This window comes from Sprattus sprattus, assembly GCF_963457725.1.
Source record: "Sprattus sprattus genome assembly, chromosome: 5".
Classification (NCBI taxonomy): Eukaryota; Metazoa; Chordata; class Actinopteri; order Clupeiformes; family Clupeidae; genus Sprattus; species Sprattus sprattus.
The window spans coordinates 36,871,325-36,884,313 of NC_137924.1; the positions used below are offsets into that span (position 1 = coordinate 36,871,325).

General features: G+C 44.1%; 1 protein-coding gene across 1 annotated transcript in view; it reads right to left on the reverse strand.

Annotated features, from left to right (window-relative positions):
* Nucleotides 1-642: 642 nt before the first annotated feature.
* Nucleotides 643-12,989, reverse strand: part of nhsl2 (NHS-like 2) — a 58,109-nt gene continuing 45,762 nt past the window's right edge. Inside the window, exons 3-7 of the mRNA XM_080838712.1 lie at nt 9,162-9,301; nt 8,590-8,776; nt 4,813-7,227; nt 4,334-4,466; nt 643-4,218 (exon numbers count right to left, since the gene is read on the reverse strand). Coding sequence (XP_080694838.1) covers nt 3,903-4,218; nt 4,334-4,466; nt 4,813-7,227; nt 8,590-8,776; nt 9,162-9,301 — 3,191 coding nt within the window. The 3' untranslated portion in view covers nt 643-3,902. The remainder of the gene's footprint in view (nt 4,219-4,333; nt 4,467-4,812; nt 7,228-8,589; nt 8,777-9,161; nt 9,302-12,989) is intronic.

Consider the following 12,989-nt stretch of genomic DNA (forward strand, 5'->3'; position numbering starts at 1 on the left):
AGTGACCTGTAGTACCTCACTGCACAAAAATAACAAATTCAAATGCACCTTTCGACCACAAGGAAGCAGTATTGCTCCAACTTTCACTACAACGGTTGTTCTTACATAAGTTTGTATTGGAATAAATAATGGGATGTTATGACTTACTCTCATTTGCAGAAAGAAATATCCACTTGAATTTGTGCTTTTCTTCCTCAAGGCTGTTTGACATGCAGGGGCACTGAAGACTAAGTGGAATTACAAATAAAAATAAAAAATAGTTTTTCTCATTCTCTTTTTTTTTATTTTGAAGACCTTACCTCTTTTCTTCATATGGGCAAGGACTTTCCTCATGTCACGACTGAGATGTACTGATTGTGAGAAATGTATGGTATAGCTCACAAGTTACTAAGTAGAAAGAAAAAATACAGCAAAGCGAGACGTTACACAAGAAAAATAATTTATTTTATATCTTTTAACATTAGTAAGGCATAGCTGCTTTTACATGTCACAGCTACATTTTCTTACTGTTTTGTTGACAGATATTTAATAACATGTTGAGTTTTTAAATATGTTCTTCCAACGATAAAAATAACAAAAATATAATTCCCAGTTATATCTCACCAACCCACCCTCCTTGCTGCATGTCTACTCTCAGGGGTAACGTTTTTTTCTATAAAGCTTATCTGTTTTGGCAATCTGTTAGGACATTGCACCGCAAGAGAGCACTTTGTGCTATTTCACCTCTTAAGTACAATTCTATTTTCTGTGTTAAACTCTTCTCTATAGATTCTGTCAAGAGGGCCTTCCTGTAACTTTGCTATGTACATGCTATACATGGCTGTCATAGAATTCTGTATTTAAGAATGTTTTTGATAGCGTCACAACAATCATATAATCCATAAAAGCTTTCATCCTTCTTTGATTCAGAGGTGTTGAAGGTTCATAGAGCATTTCATCTTTTTTTCTTGAGTCTCATCACCCTCTTCCCCCCTTCTCCTCATCTCTTTAGCCTTTCTGTGTGCTACACTCATGCAGGACCACGGTCCCATTGGGAATTATAATTCGCTTTTAAATGCATCCCTGTGAGTCTCATCAAGGAGTGCAGAGAAAGATGGAGGGACAGACAAAGAAGGAAGAAAATGAAAGAGTAATAGAAGAGGCTATCACAACCAGACCAGGACCCTCTACATGCACTCGTGTTTCATGGAAACACAGCTTTTTAATAAGCCTCCGCACCATCACATGCTCCACCCCTCCACTTCTGAAACACAGCACATAACACTACATGATTCATCAGGAGGGTCCCTATATCAAAATAAAAATAATAATAATGTTAACCTACTCAGAGCCAGGGATTTTCAAATTATTATTTGAAATGCCACAACTGGTCTACTGGGACTGTGGTCTGCACAAGAATATGAATAACAATATTTTGAGCATTTCTTTCCCAGCAAGGAATGGTGTTCATCTCCATGTGGAGATCATGTGTATGGGTCTGTATTACTCTGAAGTTCAGTTTGTGCATCCTACTATTGTTTCTTCCTCTCCCTCTCCTCTCTACATCTCTTTCTCCCTCTCCCACTCTTCTGTTTCTCTCTGTCCTGTTTTTTTCTGTGTCGTCCTTCTTGTACCCATAAACGTCTTGACAGTAAAGGAGTACAGCACACAGTACACAATAGCAATGATTTGAGAGTAGTTATCATAAAAAGAGTAAAAGAGACTCAGCATACTCCTACGGAAGTGCAATACCAAGGCATTTAAAACCTTCTTGTTTCATTTCAACAAACAATTAAAATAAACTTCACAAAATTAAGATCATTTTCATTTGTGTTTGTTACTTCCAGTCTTCTTTTTCTTGAATGCTTGAAAAAGTTGTTTGCAGAAAAGGAAATACAAGATATCCCTAATGCTGTGATTTGTGTCCTGGTTAACAGTCAGATCATTTTCTCAAGGCGCTACCTCTCCTAGACCCCAGATGGCGCTCTGACTAAATAGCACCAAGTCTTTTTTCTGCGTCAGAGAGTCAGCTCATTCATTGTGAGAACTGATCACTTGCTTTCAGCTAAATCTCAGCAAACAGGTCCCTTATCAGATTCTATGTCCCAGTCACCAATACATAGAAATAGAGACCAGATTGGCTCAGGAGATACCAGTAGGCTGTATGTCCAATAGTTGTCCAATAGTAGTATGTCCAGGTAATGATGTTCCTTAAAGCTTGGATCTGCCTTTAGTGAAAGGAATGGCAGTTTTCTGAAGACAACTTTTAGAAAGCTGCTATTAAACAGCATGTTCTCAATCTTACTTTTCAGGCAACCCTGCTCTGCATGTTAGCCATCCTGCTCTGTACACCTGGCTGGACCCATCAGTAACACTCTAGATCTGTTGAACACACCTGATAGAGCCACCCAACAGCATTGTGATTACACTGAGAACCATCAGGTGTGCTTAAAGGTGGACGAGAACTATTTGCCATGCAGACGGGCTCAAGGCGCAGGAACCAAAAGCTCAGTTCTAGACCCATTCATAGTTCTGATTCAGAGTCTGGTGTACTGCCTAATAGTTGCTGTAAGTAGAACACTCTATAAACAAATCCAGCAATTAAACTAGACAGCCAATATCCGGACGGAGCAATTCATTATGACAGCACCTTTGATATATCACCAATGGTATTTAGGGGGGAAAGCAAAGACAAGGGCAAGGGAAAGAAGCGAAGGGAAAGTAACTCAGGGCTGGAGCGGACTGCTCAGGGCCAGCTCTGCTTATCCTCTTATTCTCTGTGTGTTCACTAGTGCGCTCTCTATTTTTAGAGACAGGGCACACTTGGACCTACCACCATATTGGGTCTCCCGAGATTTGCGAAACCCCTGAGTGAGTCACCTCTCACACAGTCTTTGGACAATTTCAGCATCCAAACAAGGAAAACTAATTTCCTCCCCACTTCAGTCTGAGCCTTTTTCCATCTAGCCCTGATTAACCCTGCTTGGTCCACTGTTTGAAGCATTGACATTGGCAGTTCAGTTATGGTTTGACAGTTCAGATATAGCTTGGGCTTATCCTTGTTAGTGTGTTCCGTCACAAAAGTTCACACATATACTGAATGGCCACTGTTAGCGATATGGGAAGATCCATTTGTAATTAGGTCATCGGGTGTTGCATATTGTGTTGGGGTGCTTTAATCCAAAGATTATGCGGATACTTTCAATAGGCAGTTTCCATTGGCCACAAAACTCACAATTACACGCGATCATTCTGTCCCTCTTAGATTAAACAGATCTGTCGATAATTTAAGTATATACTGAATGTATGTATAGCTTTATACAGATTAATTGATATCCAGAAATACATGTATATGGCATTTTCTTCAATCTGTCATAAAATATTAGATCATATCTGTTCTGTACTTCCTTTGACTGAGAAAAGTGCTTTATTTTCAGGGGATCCTGGCACACTTCATGGAATGTGGGTAAAAATTTGCTTGTTTTTTGTGTGATAAGCATAATCCATTTTCAAGCAAAAATCTCGAATCTTGATTTCTTTTTCTTCTTCTGCAGGCACAAAATTGATTTATTTGATTTTGGCCACTCACCACAATTTTGGTCCTTAAAGTGTATAGTTTAGTACCAAAATGTTGCCACGGAGATGTATTCAGTTCCATAGAAAAGACTCTTGCATGACTTGCTGTATACATTCTCAAGAGTGAGACTAATCCATTCCAAAAATTCTCCATTGACCAGGAGTATCACCTCCTGGGATGAACAAAAAGCTCAACCACTACTGAAAACATGTTCAGTGAAACGGTGAAATAAAAAAAAGCAATGCGTACTGGTATCTCATCTGAGTATCCAGACCTTGTGGGGTCCTCATAAATCACTCTTTTTTTCTCTCCTGGTACACGTTCAGAACCTACTGTAGTTTGCTATTTAGTCTTGGATTGATTTCGATGGATTGGTCATTGTTGAGTCTGGCTCAGGCTGGGAGAACTCAGTGACCCGGCGTGCCAGTGGGTTTGTGCTCTTCAGGAGCTCCATGGCGGAGACACGAGTTCCACTGCCAGATTTGCTGCCCTTCTTCTGCAGAAGCGCCATGAAGTTCTCATTCCTCAGGCTTGACCTTGGTGTGCTGCCCAGGGTTAGAGTTCGCAGGTCACTGCTGCTGCTCTTTACTGGAGAGACGAGGCTCTGCCGACTGCCAAAGGAGTCTCCTGGTTCCTTGCGGCCAAGAACTTTTCGCTTGGACCTGAATGAAAATCATAAATCATTAGTACACTTCTTACTAATGGGCAATGGTAGAACTATAATGTTTCTACATACATATACAAGTGTAGAAGATTGTGACATGTCTCTGATCATACCGGTGAATGATGGTGAAAAGGTCCTCTGTGGTGTGAGGAGAGGGAGTCTGGGCAAATACAGCATCCTCTGTCTCTTCAGTTATGTGAAGCTCATTCTTATCTCTGGCAGAGGAGTTTCCCTCCACAGGGCTTCCTTGGATTTAAATAAAAAAATAGACATGAATTAGCCAACACAGATGACACCGTAGATTACGCTCACTTGTATCTGAACACACACACACACACACATGTACCCATATATTCACTTTACAAAACAAGTTAATTAAGCAATATAGTACGAGTGCGAGTGGGGTAGGTAAGGGATATTCCCACGGGTGGTGTTCGGCCGTAGCCTCCGAGGCACAGTAGATAACGCTCACTTGTATCTAAATAAAGTACACACACATGCACACATATTAAAACAAGTTAATAGTCCTTATTTACAGGACAATTCAACACTCCACTCCACTTTGAAGATATTTCATTAAACTTGAAATCACCTGTCATTGTTTCTGCAGCAGGTGTTTTTAGATCTGGAGGAGGAGCAGAGTCCGTTGGAGTGTCGATCTCAAATACTTGGTTTTCAGCTTCATGTTGGACCTCCTCAGGTTCTGATGCAGGCTCCTGTGCACTGACAGGAAATTCTGAATCACTGCTGGGGGGAAGAAGCTGCTGGTTTGCAATTCCGTTGGTTTGGGCAGACGATGGGGATGGTAGCAGAAGGACATTGGGCTTTTTAGGAACCGGTGGGGGCACCTTGGGACGTTTCTTATCTAGCTCAGCTAAGCAAGATATGGTCATGTGGCTGGGAAGGGTCTTGCTCTTGACCTCTTTCTCAGGGCTACTGGGCAAGGATATACCCTCCTCCTCCTCAATGGGGATTCCATGCTCCAAATCCAGTTCAGGCAGTCGAGGAGGGAGATAGGACTGATACTCTTGATTTGTGTTAGGCAAGGGGCTTACTGGGGAATGGGGTGACCTTTTGGGCTTGGGCTTCCTGACCACCATGTAAATGTTCCCCACCGGCACGGGCCGGTCCTCCGGGGAGGCTGGTGGGGACTCAGGTGCAAGAGGGGAGAAAGAGGGAGACTTGAACATTAGATTGATCGGGCGTTTCGGCAGCGGTGGCTTCATGGCAACGGGAGGTTTGGGTGGTTTAGGGTCGGGAGTGTAGGGGGGACTCAGATCACGTCCTTGCTCCTCCTCAATGATGTCAGAGGATCCATCAGGGCTGTCCTCAAGGTCAGAGCGGCTAACTGAGCGTAGTCGAATGTTGCGCAACTCTGTCTGGGTAACCACTGGCAATGCGGACTGACTGGGGCTCTGCTTGCCTGGCTTGCTGGCTGCAGAGGTATCAGAATGACGACGGCCAGCTTTAGGTTTGGGTTTGACGGACGACAGATCCAGCTGATTGCTGGGGAGCTCAAAGGATAGACGAGACCTAGCTGTCTTTTCTCGTGGTGAGGTGGCTGGGAGAGAGGACTTCCTTTCTGGGATTTTGGGACGCATCTTGCAACCCAGGAAAGAGGGCCCTGTATTGAGGGTGGACGGTATAGTGGGGGTGGGAGTTTCAGATTGGCTTGAGTATCCACTGGATGGAGACATGAGCCCATGGGGCTTGAATGGTGAGACCTTCACCTCAGCTTCAATGGAGAGTTGCGACGGGGATGTGGCCCGGGACGTGGAGTGGGAGTCAAGGGACTCTGAGCTGCCTTTTACCTTCAAGCACTCTATTACTGTGGTGCCTGTTGCTGTGCTTGAGCCAGACAGTGAGTGGTATGTGTCATTGTTCGACTTCCACTCATTCAGATGCCAGTGGGCTGGCAATCCCAGCTCCCGTTCCTGCTCGGGGCACTGAGCTGAGGTGTCTGGTTCCGCAAAACCGTGGGTATGATCCAGCTCCTCCTCTGGCTTCAGCTTCATTGCCGTAAGGAACTCTGGGTGGAAGGACTCCTGAAGGTGGTGCTCCCTTGGGATGTGCAGGCTCTTGGGTCTACCCTCCCTGAAATGGCTCTCCCTACTTCCAGCAGCTTCACTCAGGTTCTTCATCAGGGACACACTGCGCACAGGTGGGGGTGGTTTTTTTTTAGGCTTCTTCAGGGATATGCTACGTGAGCGTGTCCGCAAACGCCCATCTGGAAGCAGGTCCGGGGCCATTGTCACAGACATATTGTCTGTGCTTGCACTGTCCTCTGAACTGCCACTGGGATAGTGAAGGGCATAGGTCTCTCCTTCATGGGCTGTTGGACCCGCCGCCTGTGTTGAACAGTACATATTGTCTGCTGAGCAGAAGGATTCAGAATCTGTTGGTGTAGACAAGGAGCGCTCTCGAAACTTGAAAGCATTAGAGCGCATTGACTTAATCACTTGATCCTGATCATTGTGTCCATATCCATTTCCAGGAGAGACAACAGCACCCTCGGCCTCAGGCCTTCGTACTACGCCAACACGGCCAGTGTGCCCTCGGTGATGTGTGGAGGTCTCATTGATGGAAGCGAAGGAACTGGAATGAGAACTTGAGCTCACCGATAGGCCTGAGCAGGTTTGGGAGGGACATGGCAAACCTCCACCTCCACCTCCACCTCCCCCACTACTACCTGTTTGGGAGGGGGACTGCTTGGCCATAGGGCCAGGTGCTAGGGCATAGTTGTAGGAGTCGCTCCAGGCTGGGGAGAAGGTGGAACCCTTGGGACCATTCCAGGAGGTGCTGGGGCACATGAGGGTGGCCTGCTCCATCATGCCAGAGGGAGTCCTGGGGGAAGGGGGCACACTGTGCTCCAAGTCACTCTGAGTCTTCCTCAGGGGAATATGGTGCTCCGCTGAGTCCTCAGTGTCGGGCTGTAGCGACCGTGGCTGGGAAGGATCTGGAGAGCAGGCACCCTGGATCAGGTCAACAGCCAGAATCTTGCCATCAGCTGTAATACATGAACATAACAGCTCATTTCAAGGACACATTCATAAATATCCACCCACAGAGAAAGCCTTCCTGTATGCCTGGCAAAGTCAGCTTGAAAGTTTGACATCAGGCTCCATGGTGTCATACTTCCTTCTTTATCAGACAGAGTTAGACATCAGACTACTTATTAAAAAAAACTCTCCAGTGAATAACACATTAGGCTACCTAGACATTTAGACCTCTGTTGTCATGATGTGAGCATGAAACAGCACCCTAAACCATCATAAATCTATCTATGTAAGCAGTGAGAGGGGGATAGAAACCATTACATCTTGACCTCTTTTGTCTTCCTTAGCCTAGGCAGACAAGGTCATGAGCAATGAAGGCAAAGAGGTCTTCTCTGAGATTACCAAAGTGGTATTACAGAGTAGTTTGATGTAAATGGCTAAGCAAAAATATCACAATTTTCAAGAAGTGATCAGTATTGGTAAGACAATGGACTGGCTTTTGCTTAATAGATGCATGCTTCTATACGTACCTCAGGGGAAATGTAACACCTCAATATTTTTTTTCAGGGTCATTTCATTTGCCCTCTCAATGCTAGCACATCTTTCATGTTTTCATGTAGGGATTCTGACAATATGCCCAAAGCGGCTCGTCACTTCTTAGAATGAGTGTGTGCCAGTTTCATTCATGATAATTCTCACAGTCCCTCTATGTCTCTTTCTCTCTCTGTCTGCATGTTACTCCTCTGAAGGAGGAAGAAATTGAAGTTGCCATGGCAACAGCTACCTGTTCATTATTTTTGGCATGCTGGAGTGGCAGAGTGGCACCTCTCAGGGAATCAGTTTTCCCAGGAAGTCCAGGCTCCGCATCAGTAGTGTTTACACAGTAGACCTAGTCCACTGCACTGAGGAGCGTCACACAGGGGAGCAGGTGGCAAACAGGATGGAGGAGCATGAGGACACAGAGACAGGGAACAGTAGAGGGACACCAGGAGAGAAGGAAATGAAGATGTGAGTAAGAAAAAGGAGGATGATAATAGAGATAGAGAGGGAGGGGCCAAAGCTTTAGAATGGAGCCCAAATAAAGAAAACCAATGGTGATGGAGAGCTGCTTTCAAAGTGAATGTGTTCCACAACCTTTGAACCATTCAACGATGAGTAGAAGTCACAAATGTCACTACAAATATGACATACTGTAACTAAAGTAAACAAAGGAACACTGGGAGACTCTTCCATTGGCGATGAAAAATATTATTACTAATTGTTAAGAAGAATCTTACAGTGATGGCAATTATGTATAATGAGGACTACACCAAACTCAGGAGATAAACACTCAAGAGTACTCAATAGTGTAAACAAAGGTCTTGTGCCAGCACCTGATACATCAACGGGCAGCAGCTGTGTGGGAGTGTTACGGCCCAGACGCCAGCGAGGTTTCTCAGCAACAGGGGGACCCAGCGCGGTGTTCCAGCCCAGGTGGGGGTGCTCTGACCCACAGGGGGGCTCTTGGGCACGGAACCCTAAAGAGTCTGCCTCATCTTCACACAACTGCTTATTTGCTGGCTGTGGAGAGCAGAAACACACACATGCACACAAACATCAGATAAAGGCTTTAATGAATAATCATAATACTGCATAAATCTAATAGTGTCTACAGAGACACCAAATAGTATCTCAACATAACCTTACAGTAAAATTGGAATAGGTGCACTTCTGATTCACAGGCAAGTCAGTTTCCTAGTATGCTTCATAATAAATGTGTAACTAACTCTTAAAGAGAATAAATGATAAAAACAATAATGATAAACAAGGTAAACATTGGTCGCAATTCTTTCCATTTATTTATTTTTATTTTATCCTGCCAACTCATGGCAAGTAACATTGGCAAGGTGCACATGGGAATCTTATGTGACGGAGAAAACAGAACAGAAAAACAGTAATAAGTTACCAGGAAGATGAACTCAGGCTTCTTGTTGTTGAGTGCTCCAGGAGATCGGCTGAGAGTGGTGGAAGTGTCCTCTGAGCTTTGAGAGGGGTGGCGGAACGTCTGTCCCGTCACTCTGTTGTCATAGAGCTGCTCCTCAAAGTCTGTCCACAAAACACACAATAGCATGAGCATTAGCGAAAGAGCCAGTGAGAGCAATCCAAACTAAACTGTAGCTTTGATCTGACTCTTTCACTCTCTGCCTTTCTTTCTCTTATTTTCTCTCTGTGTAACTTTCCCTTTACCATTTTCATTCCAGAACAGCTCTTTCTAAACCCCCATCCCACACCCTGCAGCCATTCCCCAGACCCCTCCTTTACCCCTCCCATTTTAAAGCCCCCCCCCCCCCCCTTTCAATCCCACACCCTGCTTCCCCCATTCTCCTCCACCACCCCGTAGTTCAAGGGGGGAAGTGAACTTGCTCTATAGCAAAACAACGATGTCTCCCTTCCAGACTTGGGTTGCTTAGCAATGGCGGGTGCTTTGAAAAAATGGAATGCCACTTGAGTCAACAATAGCCTCAAGCAAAAGCTCCAGGTTGCCCAGAGGGGGCAGGCTATACACATTGTTTTTCTTTTCACTGAGCTCCTGCAGTATGGAGGACTGAGTTTTGAGAATGGCCACAGCTGGTGGGTTCTAGATTAGAAGAGGATGATGCACAATCCCTCCGTGACCTTCTCTCCATATCCGCCTTCAAAACTGATCTCAAAGCTCACCTTCTCCTGTTGTTCTACCAGTCTGCCCTAGTAATGCCAAACAAGCTGTTTCCCCTGTATGGTCTTAGTGTTGTTTACTGGCATGGTATCACCCATGTCTCACCTCTACTCTTGACTCTTACATTTTAGTAGTTTAGGAAATAAATTCAACTCAATTCCTTTGAATTGACTAAGTATTACAGTGTTGAAACTGCCGGATACGGAAGTTGACATAACAATCAGACTCGTAAAAGACTGAATGATAAATTGGCTTTATATATGTGCACTTGCAGTGGTATATTAGTTTGCCTATTTGGTAAAGTTGGAGAAGGCCAACAGCTGTTTTGCAAGACAAAGCATCTCTCCTCACCCTAAGGCAAGGCATTCCACACCAAGCCCCCCATAATCCACTTTGAATGGCTCCATCTGCACGACTCATAGGTAACTTTCTCTTCTATTTAAAACAGTAACCTTCCAAAACAATCCACACTATCTTAAACACAGTATTGCACATACATTTTTGTACTTGAGTATATGGTCCCCACAACTGTTGACTCAAGTACTCAAACATGTTTCTTAATAGCACCTATATGAAAATCTGATAGAACCTGATTATACACTCTGCTTAACACAAACATTATTATGCACAGAAACATAAACTTAACAGACAAAATATAATACCAATTTAAACCTGAGTAGTTTGACTGATTAAACATACACACCAGAGAGAAGGCCGATCTGAGGAGTGGACCAGGTAGTGTTTGAAGGCAAGAGGGCAGCAGAATACTGAGACTCACAGGTTTGAAGGTATGTGAGACACACCCTCCCCCTTTCCCCTAACTGTCCAAGCTAGGGCCTGTCAGCTGATTCCTAATTGGAGACAAACATCTCCTGTCCCAAACAACCAATCAGTGCTGCCTCTTCTCCAATCAGCCAATCGTGAGTCCTGTCCAGACAGGCAGGCCTTGTCATGAGGCACGCACCCGAGTGTTCATAAGCCCACTGTGCCTATGAAAACAACAAATCCACTGAACGCATAACCAGATGAGGCTTCAAACCCCCTTCATATGAAAAAATGGGTCACTCTCTCTTGTGTCTCCAGCTAAGGAGCAGGGGGCGGGGGTAGGGAGGGGACAATGCCTCTTTTCTTGTCCATTGAGGTCATTTGATTGTGCCGTTTCATCTTATTTGTTTCTCATTCCATTCTTCCTTCATCATTGAACATTCACAGTTTGGATCCATTCGGGTTTGTGGGTTAAGGCCATCCATGCTCTTTGTTTACTCACAGCTCAGGATATCTGGCTACACTTAGAGAATGGGCTAACCTGAATGAATTCTTGACTGGGTCCATTTGGACAACCCATGCCTACTGTTTAATGGATGTGCCAGGGCCTAAGGCCTGTACAGCACCAGGTTGCCTTACAGCCCTGTTCCCATTCTTATGAGGTCATTAGAGCAAGTTCATCTCTGGTTTTAAAGTGTGCACACACATACTGTATACATCGGATAAAAGTAGAGCAGCCAAGACAATCCTTTCTCTACGTTGCTTTGGTTGGAAGCCAAGGTCTTGGATTTAGTTTTCTGTTATGTCCATATATATATGTGTGTATGTGTGTGTGTGTGCATATATAAATGAAAATAGAGTAAATGAACAGTTTAGAAATCATGTCTCAAGTAGAAAATAAATACTTAACTTTAAAAAAGAACCCTTTAAACATTCATCTGGCAGCATAGCATAAGCATAACTTTCATATCTCTTTCTCTACAAATTCACATGCACATACATACAAACACAGTTTCGTAAGGCTTATTCCAGACACTTATTATGCTTTATGGGTTGGTTTCCTCTACTTCAAGGTTCAAGCCAGCTGTTCTACAGGTTGAGTCCCTCAGATGTAGGCTGGTAAAGTATTAGAACATTTTTAAACAGATGACTGAAATGTCTCATTTCTCAGGTCTAGAGTATTGCAAGCAAAATGCCACATTCCAGAGATCAGAAAACAGGCTAAAGTTACACTTAAGTGTTAGAAACTTGACACCCCAATGTCAACTCCTGTTTGCCCCTGTTTATTTGAATTGATGTATTGTAGATACCACTTGTATCAAATCAATATTTAAATGCAAGTAAACATAAATTGAATTGCTCTTCATTAACATTGCCACTAATGAAGAAGAATGTGCAGATTTACACACTTACATAATGGGCTACTGGTCTGAGTCAGGTGGACACACAGACCACCTCTAACTAGGTGGTGTCTTTATAATAGTACACACTGTTCATACTGATTCTTTATAATAGTACACTGTTCGTGCTAATGCTTTATAATAATACAAACTGTTCATGCTGAGTGCCATGGCTTGGGGATCAATGTAGGTTATATAGTACACAGAGGCTGTAGCTATTTATACAGTACAAAATAGCAACACATCCAAAAATAAACACAAACACTGGTACACAAACACAAGCTGTGCATAGTGTCTCATCCTTTATGCATCGGTCAACATCAGCGGTTAGGGGTGTACAATACAGGCAAACTGAAAGGGATGGTGAATGAAAAGGCAAAGAGACCAGCAGGAGAGAAAGGAGAGAAGGGAGGAAGACAATATCTGCATGCACACACCAGTCGTCTGCATCGATGCATTCATTCAATCGTATGGAGGGAGGCAGAGAATCAGGGGAGAGGAGACTGTATGTCTTCCACAAATCACAATAAATCGAATAGATCACAGGCAAGGGTAAGCACGAGGGTGAATGAGTCAGAGAGAGGGAGCGAGTGAGGGAGAAAGAAATGGTGACAGATCATGGAAGGAAAACAGAGGAAGAATAGAAAGACCACTTCTTAAAACACAACATGAGGCATGAGAGGAACACACATGCATACGTGCACATGCACAAATAGCACATATCAACAAAACCTTGCGCGCACACACACACACACACACACACACACACACACACACACACACACACACACACACACACACACACACACACACACACACGCATACACACAGACACGCACGTTTCCAGAGCTATGGTTCTGTACACGGAGGATCAGCAGATATTCTACGCTAGAGATAGCTGTTTTCCCGTTCC